Raw genomic sequence first — 17578 nt, 5'->3', positions numbered from 1 at the left:
TTATGCTATCTATGGCATTGTATTGGTCCGGTGGTTTATTTATGTATTGTGTGAAGTAATTTTGTAATTAAGGGTTGAGAGTTTGGTCGACCTTGTAGTCAAGGTTGATAAATTGTATAAATCGGTGGTATATTTGTGCATTTTGTGTGTCGTCGTTGTGTGTGCATTATTAGAGAGTGGTGTATGTGCACATAAGAGAATTTATCCTTCAGTATGGTGTATTGAGGAGAGATTGTTGCAAGACAGACAAATGAGCTTAACCAGAACTGCCATTAGGCATTAGCAGATGCTATCTTTGCAGTTCATGTAATCTGGATTGTTGTTTGAATATTATTGTAAGTTAGTGAACCTTCCCTAAGGGTTGGAGCCTTCTGGGTCATTACATTTTGAGCAGTGAGCTCTAGACAGTGTGTCTGAATGCATGTGCATTCCCCATTGTAATATTTACACATACTACTGCAGAGTATTATCTCATTGTGGGTAGGTTCCCACCATGGTTTTTCCCTTAACCGGGTTTTCCACGTCAAAAATCTTGATGTTATGTGTGTTGTTGTTGTTGCCTTTATCTTTATTCTTGTTGTAATTGATCAAATATGAGATTGTGCTTAATTTGTTTAATCTGGTGAAAACTGATTCACCCCCCTCCCCGCCCTCTCAGTTTTACTTCATTATTGTTGCCAACACATGTGACATGATCATGAACAAGAATAGGTTGTGTGTGCAACATAGTCTACATCATCAAATCTTTTTATATTAGGTCACTTCCATCATCTAACGATGATTCCATCACGAGATCTAGATTTTGACTAATTGTCACCACACATCAAAAGGTCAAAATCAACATCACAAGCAAATCATCCAAATAACTCTACGTTTTTCTTATATTTCACTCATCAAATTCTATTAATTTAAATTCATTTTTTATATTATTTATTAAATATTTTGAATCAAAATCATAATGTAGAAGAATATATTTCAAATCCTAGAGTTCTATAGTTAATATTTATTTTTCTAATTATATATTAGACATTGAATATTATATTATTCTCTTCTTGTATATGATTTATTCATATAATGGTTGAAGTTGCACACCTATTCTCTTTTCCCTTATGTTTTGGGCCTATTTTGATTAGAAAATCCTTAATGTAATAATGAGTCTAATAGTGGAATATTCTTGTGCAAGTTTGGTTCATCTCATTGAAAGGAATTTGTAGCCATATATAACTTTTTTCATATAACCCAAAGGGAGAAATCCATGCAAACAAGTATTCAAATTTGACATTGAAAAGATAACACAAGATATACCCTGATAAAGCCCTTAAGAGAGAAAAAATAGCCTTCAAAAGCATCCATCACTCATTTTTTTTATTCAGTAATAAAGATTAATATGCATCTACAAAATCTCTACAAATACCTATGAAGCATCAAGCTCTCTACATGCACTCCATATGAACAAGAAAATGAGAATCATGTAGCCGCACATCCCAATCCATGCTTCAAACCCTCACATGTGTAACCTACAAGAGATGCTCACAAAATCCAACCCTAAACTAGCCTTAGCCAAAATAACCAACCTTAAACAACTACTCATCTGCTTGCTTTTATAAGCAAGAGTTTACACAAAACCACCAAGTGGCATTACATAAACTTGATGTGACTAATACCACATGCTCATGAAAATATTTCTCTTGTAATTTAATTTTTGGTACTAAGTTTTCTTGATATTAAATATTTTCCCAATGTGCAAACACACATTAAATATTTATCCTAATGTTACATGTACAACACATAAAGTGACCCAAAGAATGTGTAACCCATGTGATGCATACATCCATATATCCTGTAGGTGCACTATGAACAATAATAATTATACTATAACATTATGCAAGGTGTACAATACATGTTTTCCTAATACACATCACCCTTTCACGATTCTATCACCACTCATCCAAACGTATTGGTCTAGATCCCTAAGCACTACATTCCCCATGTTGGATTAGATTTGTGGGTGTAGAATTGACCTAGGTCATTCTATATTTTAGAATCCCAACATCAAACTTTTAAAATTTAAAATTCATTTATACCATGCCAACCTCTTCACTAACCAACGTGAGACAACAAAACAAATGATTGTGTTGATTTATGTGATATCCCATTGTATTTAAAGACATTCATTTATTCATTTTGAAAGTACCTAGGAATATATTGAGCACATAGATGATTCAATTTGCAAAGGGAAATAAAGGTAATCTATCAACATTATTAGATCTTACATCGAAACACATTATTCTAGGTCCATTACACACTTGATTACTATCCTTAATTTTTGTTCTAAAGTTGTTGAATTAGTCTTCCAAGGGGTTTGAATAACTTGAATACAAGCCTCAAGATTCAATAGGTCCCCTAAAGGTGTTTGTAAATGCCATTAATCCCTATTGAGATTTAGATATCATAAGATCAATGAGCATATTTTAATAATTAGATTTCTGCAAGTTCATTCTTGCGGGTCTAGGTTTAGGTTCACACAATAGTTAACTTCCATAGATATGGATATTAGGTTTGCATGTGTTCTTCTAAATTAAATTTAAGGTATAATTGGTTTGTAGATTCTAAGACATCTATTTGAGCCAACCTTAAAAATCTAATATTTTAGCAAATCAACTTTCAACACCTTCAAAATCACTTTCCTATCTTTGAAATCTAGATAAGTATCGTGAATTAGATATTTAATTTCAATATCTAATTATATAGGTCCCAATTTATTTTTCTAGGTTGATTAATATTTAATTAGCCTACATGTTTTAGTGAAGTGTGTGCTTTTCTCCTTACATTTTTTTACTTTAATGCTCAACTTAGTAAAATAAATTATGCATGATAACCATGTTGGGCTTCAATTCCATAGTGCCATGTTTTGCTCATAGTTCCATTTCTTCTTGATTCCTTTTCCCCATTTTTTCCCTTTGTCCATTTACCTAGCATTAATGACTAGTTCAAGAAATTCTATAAAGATGCCTATTATTTAGTAAGATCCTAAGAGTTTGTGTTGGAGGGGCCTTTGTTTTTTCTAAAACTATGGGTTTATAGGTGGACTTGGGATCTAAGAAAAATTCCTATAGTTCTAGGTTCCCCCATAATCTTGGTCCTTGCCCCTCTTTGTGGCTTATTTTTTTTCTCTCCTTGGTTCTCAAGGGCCTTGACAACCACCCTTCCTTTCTTGTATTTTTAAAAATATTTGAAATAGTGGTAACCCCCTCTTTGTTCCATGCCCTCGAGCTATGGGTCTATGGTGGGACTTATAACCACAAAACATAATATTGAAAACCTTCGTCTCCTCAAGATCCCAACCTTTTCCATCTCCTTCCCCTATGCATTCCATTGTGCCTTGGGTATGTGGATAAAATCGGGGCAAGGGAGCCCAACCCTCAAAACATGTATCCAACAACCCCCATAACTTCTAGGTCACCATTAAGGCCCCAATTTAACTCCCATGGACTCCTAATGGTGTTTTCTTGCCCAAAGATACATTTTTTCAACTATCAGGCACAATTTGAAGTGTAGGGGTGATGATGAAATATGTACATGACCATGTCACCATTATGGAGTTGTTGAATTTTTTCCCACCCAAATCCACCCATGCAGATGTGGGCCACTCATTTTGAAGGTCCCATGACGTTACACGACCCCCACACACTAGATTTGTAGATTTCTCTTCCACCTAAAATTTCCAAGTGCAATTGGATGCTACAATCTGAAAGCTATAAATACTAGTATTAAATATAGAACATTCAAAAGGTTGGCCTTTGTTATTTCTAGATGGTCGCATGTGCTAGTTTGCTCCAAGAATTCAAACCACAACAATTTATTCCATTTTGGGAGCATCAACATCTTTTAGAATTAGGGGGTTAATCTTGTGATATTTATAATAAAATACTTCTATTATCATTTGTATATTTTCAAAGGATTTTCTTAGTCATGGCTAGGTTTTCTTCCTTGTCGTATTTGTTGGCATGAGTGTAATACTAAGATGTGATGAATATAACAACATTTGAATGCATTGCAAGATTTTTAATGATCTCTTCTATATTGTACATGGATGTATGTAGTTCAACAATGGATAATTAAACGCATTTTCTTGTTAAATATCATAAAATGTGGTTTATGTAGATGCATTGCTTATTATCTTTTACAATTTTAGATGATTTTCTTAGTCATAGCTAGGGTTTCATCCTTGCCATATTTGTTTTTGATTAAGGGTAAAGTAGGTTTTGAATGGACCTAAAACCCTATTTACAAATAGCTCCCAACAAGAAAAACACAGTCAACCAACAACCAGTAGTCAACCAAACAGGCACAAACACACAAACAACAAAAAGAAAAGCCTAGAACAAAAAGAGAATGACAAAACAAACAAGCACCATTAATGGAGGATATTTGTTGGCACAAATGTAATACTATTAAGATTTAATGAATACAATAGCATTCTAATGCATTTCAAGACTTTTAATGATCTCTTCTGAATTGTACATGAATGTGTGTAGTTTTGTAATAGATTATTAAGCATGTTTTGTTGTTAATATCATAATCTTTGGTGTATGTAAATACATTGCTTATTATCTTTTATGGTTTCAACTTGTTTTTCCTTTGATATAGTATGACTTTATTATCCACTCGGAAATATTGAACAATCACACTAAAAAAAATGAACAAATCATTCATTAGTAATTTAGGATTGGGAGTAAATCCCTATGTAATTCATAATTCAACAATTTTAAACAAGGGAATATCATTTCAATGAACATTGTCCTTGTGCCCTCATCTTGCATTTCGTACATTGGTGTTCTCATCAACTACATAAGAGGTTTAACACATCTGGGTAGTTTGCAGCCTAATGATATTCTTTAAGATCAAACATACATTGAATTGCAACATTCTCAAATCTTATGACATCTTTGCTCCCATTCAAGACACCTCTAGGAATACCCTCTTGGTTTTAAGTTGAGCTCAAAGTACATTGATGAACCTTGTTTTACGTTCTTGATGGCACCCTTTGACCTTGAAGCTAGAACAACAATTTTAGGATTGTGGAGCAGTGGTTTTGGGACCCAACAAATCCACTCACTAATCAAATATAATATATACATATATAAAATTAATTACTTATTTAAAAAATGAGCACAAATGAATGTAAAAAGATTTTTAATTGAAAAATAAACATCTTGTAATATCTTTACGCTGAAGGCGTCTCCTACTATGAAATGGACGGGCTAATTTTTTTGGATCAACGGTTCAACCTCCTCAATATAGCATGCAAGACGATTCAATCAATTTTGTCCGTTAGATTTTTTTCACTGGTTGTACGCCTCAATTACCATCTCCTTGTTGTACGTGTTGGACACATCCTCTGCGATGACATGACAAGCTCTTATACCTTTCTGTACGTGCTGGTTGTAGTGGCCGCATCCTCTGCTCTGACAAGCTCTTACAAAAAATTATTTCCCATCAGTGTTGTATTTCTATGCTAGCTCTTTACGGTCTTGTTAGCTAATAGACTATTCCTATGGGGGAAGCCCCACCAGAATAGTATCTCATGCTCACGCCGGTAAGTTTTTTGCGGCTATTTCTAGTTGAATTTTTTTGCAAACACATGTTTTTCACACACCACCACCTACTGATTGGCCACCTGTTGTGAGCCAGTAGATATTGGAATCAATGAGAAAAATATATTTTAAATAATGAGGTCGGCCAATGTTACCGAAATTTGACATTCGCATTTGTGATTGTTGATGTGCAAAATATGATAACATACACTAAAGAATGCAGGACACAGATTTAAGAAGTTCACATTTCTCGTAAATATATAATGGCTTCAACATTTCTGCCTTTAGTTATTTTGCTTTCTTTTTACATTTAATGGTAAATTTTTAGGTGTAAAAAGTGATTTTTTATATTATTATTTTTCAATCTTCTAACTTTTACAAATTTGGGATAAATTGATAGTTAATTTAATTTTTTTAAATTATAAATTTTAAATTAAAATGAAATTCTTGGAATTTATTACAAAAAGTCTTTGGTTATTACGAGAGAAAAAAGAAGCATAATCACACAATCAATCCAAACTAATCAACAATAAACTTCTAAAATTAGATGCAATAATAGATAAAAGGGAGATTTTAAAAAAGGCATTCAAGATATCTTATTTTAATTTTCTTGAAAAATATGATTTTTCTTAATACCCCACAACTATAGTTGAAAATTACAAGTCATTAAGTGTGTCATCGTCTCTGAGAAAATCTATTTCACTTAAATCTCTCACCTTACACGGAACTACGCTATTTGTTATCATCAATCCATAGTAAGCCCATACTGACCCAACAACCATCAATACCTTAGGGTGCCACGAAACTAGACTCACGTTTGACCTTCAACTCAATTCTCTAAGTATGTCAAGCTCTTATTATAGGAAAACTATCATAGTTGAGAAAACTAATTGTTGTCCAATATCTCAATACAACTAGGGTTTGAAATTGAAAATAGAGCATCTTAAAAGTGGTGATTAAAGCGAAAAATGATGTCATTTCAAATACTATAGTATAGGTGCATGCAAAAAGTAGAAACAATAAAACATGATTGCAACATTGCATGGTTCTTGCAAACCCAACAGTCTAGAAATACTAACTTTAATATACATTTTGAAGCAACTATTGTTGCAACTAAGACTATTTACTTGCTTTGTTGTCATATTGCATTTTTAGGAAGCTATTCTAAAATTTATTAATACAAAACATAGATATACTATTTAGCCCCGAATGGGTTGAAAATATATCAAGGATCTCAGTACAAGAAAAAGTAATTAGATCTTCTAATATCAATTAATATTGAACTACGTTTCAAATATAATTCATAATGAATTAATATTGAATTAAAAAAAAAAAATCTATGAAACTATTCACAAAGAAATTATGTTTATGACAAAACAATAATTTCAATCTTGAAACATTAATCCTAAAATATTTGATAATTATTGTGTATGTAAATGTCAAAAGGCTTTATGAATAAAATAAATAAATTAAAAACTATTTTAAGATTCTTAAATAAGCTTAGATAAACTATTCTCCATCTCCATCTTTATCTCTCTATATTTCCCCCATCTCCATCTCTCCCCATATTTCTATTGCTTGTCTCTCTCTCTCTCTCTCTCTCTCTCTCCTCATGTATTGGTTTATCTCTATCCCTTTATATCACCCTATATTTATAGCTCTCCCTCTCCCTCTCTCCACCCTATTCCACTCTCTCTCTCTCTCTCTCTCTATTCCAAACATAATGTGAACCTGTTGGTAATGGAACTCATTTTTTTCCTGATTAAGTGGTTTTATTTCATTATGTTTGGATCTCTGTAAGTGGACACATAGTTTATTTGAAACAATTGCTTCTCCATTACAACATCATTTTCTAAATTTCCGACCAACTAATCTCATGTACTACACAAAAGTATGCAAAAGACCGTATTTTTTCCTGACCTTCCACACCTATTAGGCGTACCCATTGCACACTAAGGTGCAATTGGTAGTTTTATATCTAATATCAAATGCCAAGAGTTTCTAAGAGATTTCTAATCCACCAATTTCACCAGAACATTTCCATCTCATCCCTTAAAATATTGAGCCATCACACTTCAAAATTATATTGAATTGAACCAAACATAAACTATAATATCAAACTTTAAACAAAATATAATTTTTTCCATTCCAAACACTCCCTAGCTGGTGCTAGGAAGGCCAATCCGTGTAATCTTGGTGAAGTCAAATTTAAGAACACCATGACTTCATAAAAATTGACCCTAACTATACATTGCATATTACCTCCTTTCATGAATCCCCCAATAAATTAATATATAACCCCCATTTATTAAAACAAAAAAAACCTAGTCAACACCAAAGACCAGCAAGTGAGTGTGTTTTGTCGCACGTGCAAAAAAAAAATTCCTTAGACCATTCAGTCAAACTTATCTATGTGAAAAACCACTCGGAGTCTCAAAACCGCTTTTTTATAAAACCACAGGCGGTTTTACTACCAGATAACCCATAGCTTCAATCATTAACGCGCCACAATTTCACCCGGAGTTCAAATTTTTTTGCCCCGCCGTAAGAAGATAATTAAAAAATGAAATTACCAGAGTAACTTAGAACGCGTGGCAAAAAGGTGTGAACCGTATATACAGTATCTGAGTATATATTGTATGTACGTGCGGTGCCGTATGTGAGTATTTATTATATGAAAGTTACCGCAATTAGTATAAGTATTTATTACCAACGGTCTTCAGAACAAATACATTTATAGATACCTGTATAAGAGGTGATTTTATTGTCTACGTGGATTAAAAAAAGGTTTTTTTTGTTACGTGGACTAACAATTGGGATTTTCTTCCCCTGGCATAAAAATTCTTGGGGAATGTGAAAGGCCCGGATTGAAACATTTGGGGAAGGCCAAAGTGGGAGTTTGGCAATACCCACATGTCAATCTGTGCGTGCCATTGCCTGTGAGAAGATTACAAATACATGCTATCTGTATTCCGGAATCTTCCTCTTCTTTCAATTTTACTGCTACCCTTATCACAAGAGTTGCCTTTAAAACAGTGTAGAATGTTGCCCAGATCATAGAAAATCGCCCTTTAAGCACTGTAGATTGATGCCCCCATGAGGAAAGGAAACTTTATCTGGGTCTAACTTAAAAGCAGGCGTCGAAAATGGTATTGAGATTTAATTGATAGGTCTGCATGGTTGTAGAACTGTCAGCGAAAAAGTCTTGAAACAGAAAATTTCCCCTGGGTATCCAAATTCGGAAATCAATATATAACAGCGTAAATGAGCAAAAAGATTTTCTGGGGGTGTTCTGAATGCAATGATTGCAAGAAAGGGATATCCAAAATTTGATATGGTGCAGGCCCGAATTGAGGAACAGGTGTAGAAAATGGTTTTTTGAGTTGAGTGATAGATCTAAAGGGTTATTGAATTGTCAGCGAGAAAGTTTGAAACGGAAAATTTTCCTTTCTGGGTGTCCTAATTTAAAGATCATTAAATGACAGGGAAAAAAGCCTAAAAGCTTTATCTGGGGTGTGTTCTGCATTGAATCATTACAAGAAAGGAAGAGAGGAAATTTTGTTTGTTGCAGGTCTCCCAATCATTCATGTCTTGGTATTTTGTGGATTGAGCTGCATTGTAGAAAATGGTCTTTTGAGAAATACGCACCCTACAAGTTTAGTTTTGGGATATATACATTATCGAAATCCTGGGTTGTAGATTTATTGACTGCAGTACTTTGAAAGCTTTGTCTTTTGAGTTTGTCGCGTCTCATCAGAGTCTTGTTTTGCGGTGCACGCATCCAATATCTCGACTGCATCTAATCAAGTGGAAAATCCTGAATAAATACAAGCAAACTAGAAATCCTTGTTTTCTTTTAGGGATTTTGATTCTATTGGGAGGCATATTGGAAGACTTGCTGGGAAGTGTGCTCTATTAGAGTATCAGCAAGAAGACTGCTTTGGGATTTCTTGATCTGAAATTGGGTATAGAAAAGAGTAATTATGGAGAGGTGGAGGAAATTTTTTGGGAGTGCGGAGACTGATATATGTACGATAATTGAAAATGCCATTGAAGTTGCAGCATCTGATTGCCCTCAAGAATTGAGGGCGAGGAGGGACAGGATTGCTCAGAGATTGTTCTCTTGCGGGTTTGTTAGGTGTGGTGAATGCAGTGCATTGACTTTGGCAGGGCCTGATTCATTTAGTGAAGGTGATAACATAAAAGGAGCAGTAGTTCTTCCCAGGTGTGAAGGGCAGCAGAATCATGCACAGGGCTGTAGGGATGATGGCAGTCCTAGTAGTAGCAACGAGGTTGAGAGAAACAGGGCTAGTAATTACAGCTATGATGAGGCCGAAGCCCTTACAGAAGAGATAGAGGAGGAGTCAGAGATTATCAGAGAAGTTGATAGAATCAAAGGAATCCTGTTAAATCCTGACGAGGTATTTTTCTTTTGGGTGCTTGCAAAATTTAGTAGTTTCAAGATCGGTTTGTTTCAAGTTCTATCTTGTCTTTTTAGGAGTACTTCTGATACCTTATGGTACCCTTTTAAGCCCTAAAACATAAACAACTCAAGGTTCAGTTTAGGGCGTAGAAGATCCATTTTGGTTTTTTCATTTTCAGATTGGACACCTGACTGTTAATACATCACGTTGGATGATTGTCTTTTCTAAATTAATCCAAGGTAGCTGTAGATCATAAGCGTTATATTGGTGTTTTACCAAGTCTAGGGCATAGAAGATCCATTTTCAGTTTAGGGCATAGAAGATCCATTTTGGTTTTTTCATTTTCAGATTGGACACCTGACTGTTAATATATCACGTTGGATGATTGTCTTTTCTAAATTAATCCAAGGTAGCTGTAGATCATAAGCGTTATATTGGTGTTTTACCAAGTCTAGGACATCAAAGCACAGCTTAGGGTTCTAAATGACAAATTCCCCTAAAATTACTGTATCTCTTGTGGTTCTGAGACCCTGCGCAAAATGCTTATCTAGGATTAAATGAGGTCATACGTTCTATTTTAGGGTAAAAGATTTTCTTTGTTTTCTTGACTAGCCTTCGAAATTACATGATTTGCGGTGAAATTAGATGAGATTTTTTGTTTGTTTTCACTGCCCTACCATGATTCATAGTTTGCTGCCTGTAATTTTTCTGTTTAGTTTAAAGTTAAGTGTGCATATATGATTTACAATTGCACTCAAGGAAGCATTAAACATTTTTTTAATTTTTTTTTTAGTAAAATGCCACTCTTTTCTTTGCCATGTGCAGTCAGAAAAGCAGCTGTATGAGTCTTTGAGAAGACTGGAGTTGATGCAACTTTCTGTAGACACTCTTCAGGTACGTTTTCATTTGATTTAAACATGTATTTTAAATATTTTTTGTCTTAGTAGAAGAATGCTGTTTGCTAATTAAATTTGGCAAGCAAGTGCCTCCCTGATTATGCCTCATGTTCTGTACTATGATGAAATTGTGGTGAGTATAGTGCTGCCTTGATATTGATGTTGATTTGCTATCCTTGGGGAAGTCAAACAGGGGTTGGTAGACATGGTTGTTAATGAGAAGGGTTTCTCCAAATGATGCTTGATGTTCAGAAAAGCACAAACGAAATAGCAAGTCACCATTACTAGCCACAGGATTATTTATTTTAAAAGAAAGTTCTATACAAATTATCTATGTTGATGAGTGAAAATTTGCATTACCATGTTCTAGTGCAAATAAACTGCTCAATTTAAACAATTAATATTTAGTAATCATGGCATAGATCTTGTGAAATCCCATTTTGTAAAGCCTTTGTGGTATGTTGTAAACCACTGTGATGTCATGGGAATTCAACTCTAGGTTGTGCTATTGTTTGTTGGGATTGTGTTCAACAGTTGGGTTTTTAGTCTGTGATTGCTTGTGGTTTAGAGCTGTAAATTACAAACCATCTGCTTACAAATGCTTTGCTTCTAGTCCTATTAAATGGAATTTCTAAAGATGGCTATATTCAACTTGTTTTTTGCATTTTATAATTTTTGTTTTATAGTTATACTATCCAAATTTCAGATTTCTCTTTGTTATTGAAATTTTTGGGGCTGTCTCCTTTGACTATTGGCTTTGAGTACATGTCAAATTAATGATGATAACACTTGAAATATGTATACATTTCTCATCTGGTTGAATCAGATCATAAGATATACCATCTGTTGATTGAAATAAATTATTGTCATTGATGCTTTGCAAATCTGATTATGCAGAACTATATGTGTGTTGAAGATCTGCTGATGATGCATCTGCTTGAATATGATGTTGAATTATCCCATCTGCTGATTAGAATAAATCTCTAACTCATTGCCATTTCTTCTGTTCACAGGTAACTGCCATTGGCAAGGTGGTGACTGGATTAAAAAGACATCATTCAGAACAAGTACGTTCCATGGCTAAGATGCTAGTCAGGTAGTTCATTCCCTCCATGTCATTCTCCCTGGTAGTTGAGGGCAGAGGAACTGTGCTTGAAAAAGAAAAGTTAGTAAATAGACAACAAGGTTACTTGTGAGCTTTTAAATTGGAATGACAATTGTTGGATTTCTTTTCCTTAGTTATCGTACTATATCTATTGTTTATACATGAAGAATTGAATGTGTCCCTTAAATTGGTGATACCAGTGGTTGGAAAGAGCTTGTAGATGTATGGATGAAGACCGCTGGTTCTCTGGCTGCAGCTGCATTAGGTATGGAATTTTGTCATGCTGAGAAGGTCAAGTTTTATTTTAATCTACTTTCTAAGTATTTTGTAAGAGGTGTGATTTAGTATGCATCCTTTTTGTCATTTTCTCTTTTCAGGCACATCTTCTGACTCTGTCTCTCCAGAAGATATCAAAGATGATGAGAATGGTCTACCTTCTCCACCACTTGACGAGGGTGCCTTTTTAACAACTCAGACTGCATCAATTGAAATGTCTGAGGTAGTTTTGATTATTATGCCAGAATTAGCTGATTTTCAACTATAGCATGTCTGCTATTTAATGTCTACCAAGTTTATGATTCATGTCATATATTCAATGGCCACTGATAGGAATGAAAAAATATTCATTGTTTTTGGCATTGTATATGAAAAGTATGCATATATTATACTCTCAAACGGCCCCTTATCTGATTCTGTATCTCTTTGCTGCATTGTGTGCTGGATTGAAGTTCTTTGCTGGAATGGATGATGATGGAAGTAAGTAATTTCTCTATTTCTTGGCTTTGCTTTTATTTGATCAAGAGTAATCTAGCCATTTACAATTTTACAGTCAGTTGTTTTTGTTCTCATTAAATTTCTGTTTTGAATTGTTATTAATTTCTTTCTTCTGCAATTATAGATCCTCGAATTATTGATGAGAATGACTCTGAGTCTGATGATGATAAAGACATCCAGCACTTCAATAGGAAACAGATTGATGAGCATGACACTGATTCTGATGATGATGACAAACAACACTATAGTAGGAAACAATCAGCTCAACAGAATTACAAGACAAGGGAAGGTGATTCTACTGCCAAGCAATTAGCTGCAGCAAGAAACAAGGAAAAGGGGAACATGACTTCAGGAGGAAACAAGGAAAAGGGGATCATAAAGTCACATTTTCAGAAACAGCAGAACACCAATCGCTATCGAAATTCAATGGATATCTCAACTCATGCAATTGGTTCTTCTTTGCCAGTTAGGAAGTCATCGGGAACTCCCAAACCAAATGAAAATAGGGATAGAGTGCACCGATTGACTGATTCAGCCAAAAATCAATTGAGACTTAGTTCTGTTCAACCCCAAAATGTGAGTAAATCCTTTTTGTTTGTCCATTCATAATTTTCAACACTGATATCTATGTATTTGAACCTATGAGAAGAGACTAAATATGCTATCATTCTAAAAGCAAATCACTTGCTAATTGTTTTTTCAGAAGCCACGACCTTCACATGATCTGTCTGTAAGTGTGAGGGTTGAAGCTGCTAAGAGAAAGCTTCATGAAGGATACCAACAAGCAGACAAAGGTTTGTAAAGTTGACTGTTCCTTGATTTCATGTGTGTAATGATAGATGACCTAATGAAGCCTCAGTTCGTAAGAGCTAGCATTTCAATTTCTGAGGTGATTTCAAGCTTATGCATTTTCTTTTGCAGCAAAGAAGCAGCGCACAGTTCAGCTAATGGAGCTGCAAGACCTCCCTAAAAATGGCCGCAATTTCATAAAGCCATTGCATGCTAAACTAGGATCACATAACCGACAACGATTTGGAAGCTGCAGATAGAAATATTCCAGGGGCTGAATGAGTCATGTGGAGTATATGTAATTGTTTAAAGAGAAACCATTATTCACTTATCTGCTCTCTCTATGTATGGTTTTTAACTTTTCATATTGACCGGAGTGTGTTTTAACATGAGGAAACTGACTGATGAACGGGCTGAGAATTTATTCTTGATTTAGCAAGGTTCCTTGTCACACAGATATACTGAAAACTGAGATCTTGCTTGACACGAACCTGTCTTTTTGGCACAAAAGTGGGAGATTGATATGGGAAATTGACGATGGACTGTTTTGGCATTCACCTTGATGTTATGATGTACAGATCTCTATCCCATTTGTTTTATTTGTATCATACGATCTGGAATAAACGATGGGCTGATTACAAACGCTGATGTTTGATATAATGTAGGCCTGTGCTACACAATTCTAACAGGTAGATGAGCCAACTTTGGCATAAGTTGGTTTTTCTTGGGAAGAATGAATTTAGTTTCATTTTTTCAAAAATTGGATCCAACAAAATTGTCACAGGCAAAAAGTTAACATCATTTGTTGTAATATATGGGGACGATCAAGGTATAGAATACTAATCATTATTACAAATTTCAAGATGACTTTGTTATTTAATGTCCTGATCACACTTGGTCGATTGCCGAGCATTATTTTTTGTAGAAAAGCTGATCAAATAATCTAACATTGATTAAAGAAAAAATAAATAAATGAACAACGCCCCCAAAATTTATCAAGTGAATATCTGCAATAGGAAACTTCCTGCTGCGGTTTCTCTGAAACAATCATCATATATTCATACTGCTTAATAGCAGACCATTCAGTGCGCGTTCCGATACAACTGGCCCATTGGTCTATTGACATGATAGACCATCCAGTGTGTTACAGTCACAATACAGCTGGCTCACTGGTCTATTGAAGTGATGCTCTTTCATCTTGTTGCTTGAACATGACAGGAACCAAACTGATCCTTTTTTTTGATACGTAAAGGATATATTTTATTAATAATCGAAGTATGAATCTTACATCAAAAGACAGTAGCAACGATGAAAACCACCACCCCAAAAAACCTCTGATACCTGAGAGTGCACATAAAACCAAACTGATCCTTACCTTTAATGGTAGATTGATTTTTACATGCACTTAATGGAAAGCAGTTGGAAAGGGATGTATTGCAAGATGATCTTCTGTCTAATAAAAAAGCATTGGAGCTTACACAAGTATGAGAAGGATATTGATCTGGATTTGTGGAAGGTGAGGGCCTGATTTATTGTAGTAGTTTAGTTGTTTTGTTTCAAACCATTTTTCTCCCATATTTTCTTTTTCTACCTTTTAGACATGTGCCAATGTCTATACAATAAGTCAATAGTGTATTTGAAGTTAAAATGCATGTATGAAGGCACATTAGATTTTAGAACTGTTTGTAATAGGCTATGCAGTAAAATTGTGCTGCCATTTAGATGACCTGACATCATTCTTGGCATTAGCACCCTTGATGGGCTACTTCTTCTGCTACTCACTCTTCCATCACTGGTTCAGATGTTTGGTAGTTGGTTCAGCTATTTAGTTAATTAGAGTTGGTTGCAGTCAGTCAAACTAAATATATGACTTACTCAAGGATTGCTTCATTTTGATCTACTTAGTGATTGAGTTAGTGGAAGTGTTTGTCTTGAGATAATGTTTGTCAATCAAGTGGGTTGGTTGAATGACAGGTGTTCAGTTCATGGGTCAGTTGTCTAGATATTTGGATAAGGTGTAATGATAAATCCTGAAGTTGTGAGAGGCAATCATGATGTGAGTTCTATTTAAAGCATTATTGCTGGATTTTATTAGAGCAAATTGCAATTAGTTTGAAGTCAAAGTTAGTTTTATTCAAAATTTGAGTCAGAAAATATTCCGTAGACCCTGTTGGCAAGAGCTTTTAAGACACAAGTCCTTGGTACAGGGTATAAGGGTGGAATTTGTTCAGACTTAATTCTAAAATTCTAAGCCATTGGCAAGGGTTTTGATGGCTTTTTTTTGGTTTTCTTTTTCCACTACTTTCATATTTCTGTTTTCTCGTTACTTGCAGTCCTTTCCTATCTGTTGTTATAATTAATATTCATACTATTAATTATGAGAAGGATGACCATTTTAATTTTTTATTATTATTATTGTCTTATATTATTCTTACTATTATCATTTTGGTTGTAGTATAAGGTCATTTTAGTGTAGGTTTATTTATCAATCATTTTATTTTTTATTTATTTATTGTTATTTATTTATTCTTGATTTATTCTTGATATTGATGTGTCTTTATGTTATCCATGTTTCCCTTTGATTCCACCAGATATTAAGGAAGCAAAGTTTGTAATTCAAGATCTAAAAGTGTTGATTAAAAAAGTATTTATACAATATTTTTTTCATTTATATAAATTATTGAAATGATATATATTTTGATCAGTATTGAAATGATATATATATATATAGAAAATATTGTGAGATACTAGTTTGAATTATTTTATTTTACTTTAAAATTGTGCTTTAAGGATGATTTGATTTCTATTATTATTTACCACTATAGAACATCTCTTGTCAATTTTAGGTGATATCAAATAGTAACATATAAACTTATAATGAAATTGCTATAATTATATGTAACTCTAATAATTTTTAAAACTTAAAAAGGTTACAAACCTTACACAATATAAACAAATATAATCACAAATACCAGTCTATGTAATGATGTTAATCATAGACTTGTGAATTGTAACTAGTTTGCAAGTGTCATAACACCTCTAAGATGAATAGTATAGGAAAAAGATACAATATATAGTCATTCGACTTGCGCAATATTCATTACCTACAAAACAAAAAATTGTCAAAGTAAATTTCATTTGGACTTTAAAAGTACTTGATTCAATTATCAAAATAAATCAATTCCACACTCAATGCTTAGATAAAAATTCACATCATGATAATGCCTCCTAACTTTTTTGACTTATTATTATGTCATCCAAATATTTAGTTGTCAATCAATCGTAGTCACTTTGAACACATTCATTTGAACTCCTCTCAATCAATCAACTCACTTGATTGACACATTATCTCATGACACACATTTCAACTAATCTAGGGAACATAATAGGTAAAGGGAGTGCTAAGGCGCAACCTTTTCACCAAGAGAGTTATACGAGCTTTAGCATATTGGTCTTGAACAAATTATTTAGAAGCTTTGCAATTTCCGAGAGAATGAGAACAACTCTGATGAAAGAGACAATACACATCACCATATTTATTCTTATAATTATTGACATACCTTATGAATGGACAAGTAACATTCTTGTCATATTTCAACCTCCAAAAGATTCATGTAGCTAATTATTCTTGACCATCAATATGAATAGGTCTTGTCTCTTGAGATGTAGGGCAAGGTGCTCTAGTGGAAGAAGGGGGGTTATTTTCTTGTGGTAGAGGGATTTGCAAAGGAGGATTGTTTGATGAAGAAGCATGTTTAGATGAATGGTAGTTTCAAAGTTTTGCAAAGTACTCCTTAAGCATTTGAACTTTACAAAGATCATCCATAACTGTTGATGGATTAGGGTAACCTAAACCTTCTATAGTAGATTGTAAGAGAAAATCTATAGGGACCTTGATTTCTTGTTTTTTTTTCCCAAGTACTTGTCCTATATGGAATTGCTTTGAAATCATATCATAACCAACCTCATAGGAAATTTTTAATTATGAAGGAG

At 33.9% G+C, this 17578-nt stretch overlaps 1 protein-coding gene across 1 annotated transcript; it reads left to right on the top strand.

Annotated features, from left to right (window-relative positions):
• The first annotated feature begins 8438 nt into the window (after window positions 1-8438).
• Window positions 8439-14447, top strand: LOC131064724 (probable mediator of RNA polymerase II transcription subunit 26b). Its single transcript, XM_057998982.2, has 9 exons — window positions 8439-10018; window positions 10847-10915; window positions 11931-12013; window positions 12223-12287; window positions 12400-12521; window positions 12751-12778; window positions 12921-13372; window positions 13500-13590; window positions 13718-14447. The coding sequence occupies exons 1-9, from the start codon at window positions 9581-9583 to the stop codon at window positions 13843-13845; spliced, it is 1476 nt and encodes a 491-aa protein (XP_057854965.2). The 5' UTR covers window positions 8439-9580; the 3' UTR covers window positions 13846-14447.
• Window positions 14448-17578: the final 3131 nt, after the last annotated feature.

The sequence above is a fragment of the Cryptomeria japonica genome, chromosome 8 (assembly GCF_030272615.1).
Source record: "Cryptomeria japonica chromosome 8, Sugi_1.0, whole genome shotgun sequence".
NCBI classification, from domain to species: domain Eukaryota; kingdom Viridiplantae; phylum Streptophyta; class Pinopsida; order Cupressales; family Cupressaceae; genus Cryptomeria; species Cryptomeria japonica.
Note: the sequence above shows the minus strand (reverse complement) of the source record. Positions and strands in the feature narration are given on the sequence as shown.

Coding starts and splice junctions, on each gene's coding strand:
- LOC131064724 (XM_057998982.2), top strand. CDS start 9,581: ATGGAGAGGTGGAGGAAATTTTTTGGGAGTGCGGAGACTGATATATGT. Junction 10,916..11,930: donor TTTCTGTAGACACTCTTCAG/GTACGTTTTCAT, acceptor TTCTGTTCACAG/GTAACTGCCATTGGCAAGGT. Junction 12,014..12,222: donor ATGGCTAAGATGCTAGTCAG/GTAGTTCATTCC, acceptor TGGTGATACCAG/TGGTTGGAAAGAGCTTGTAG.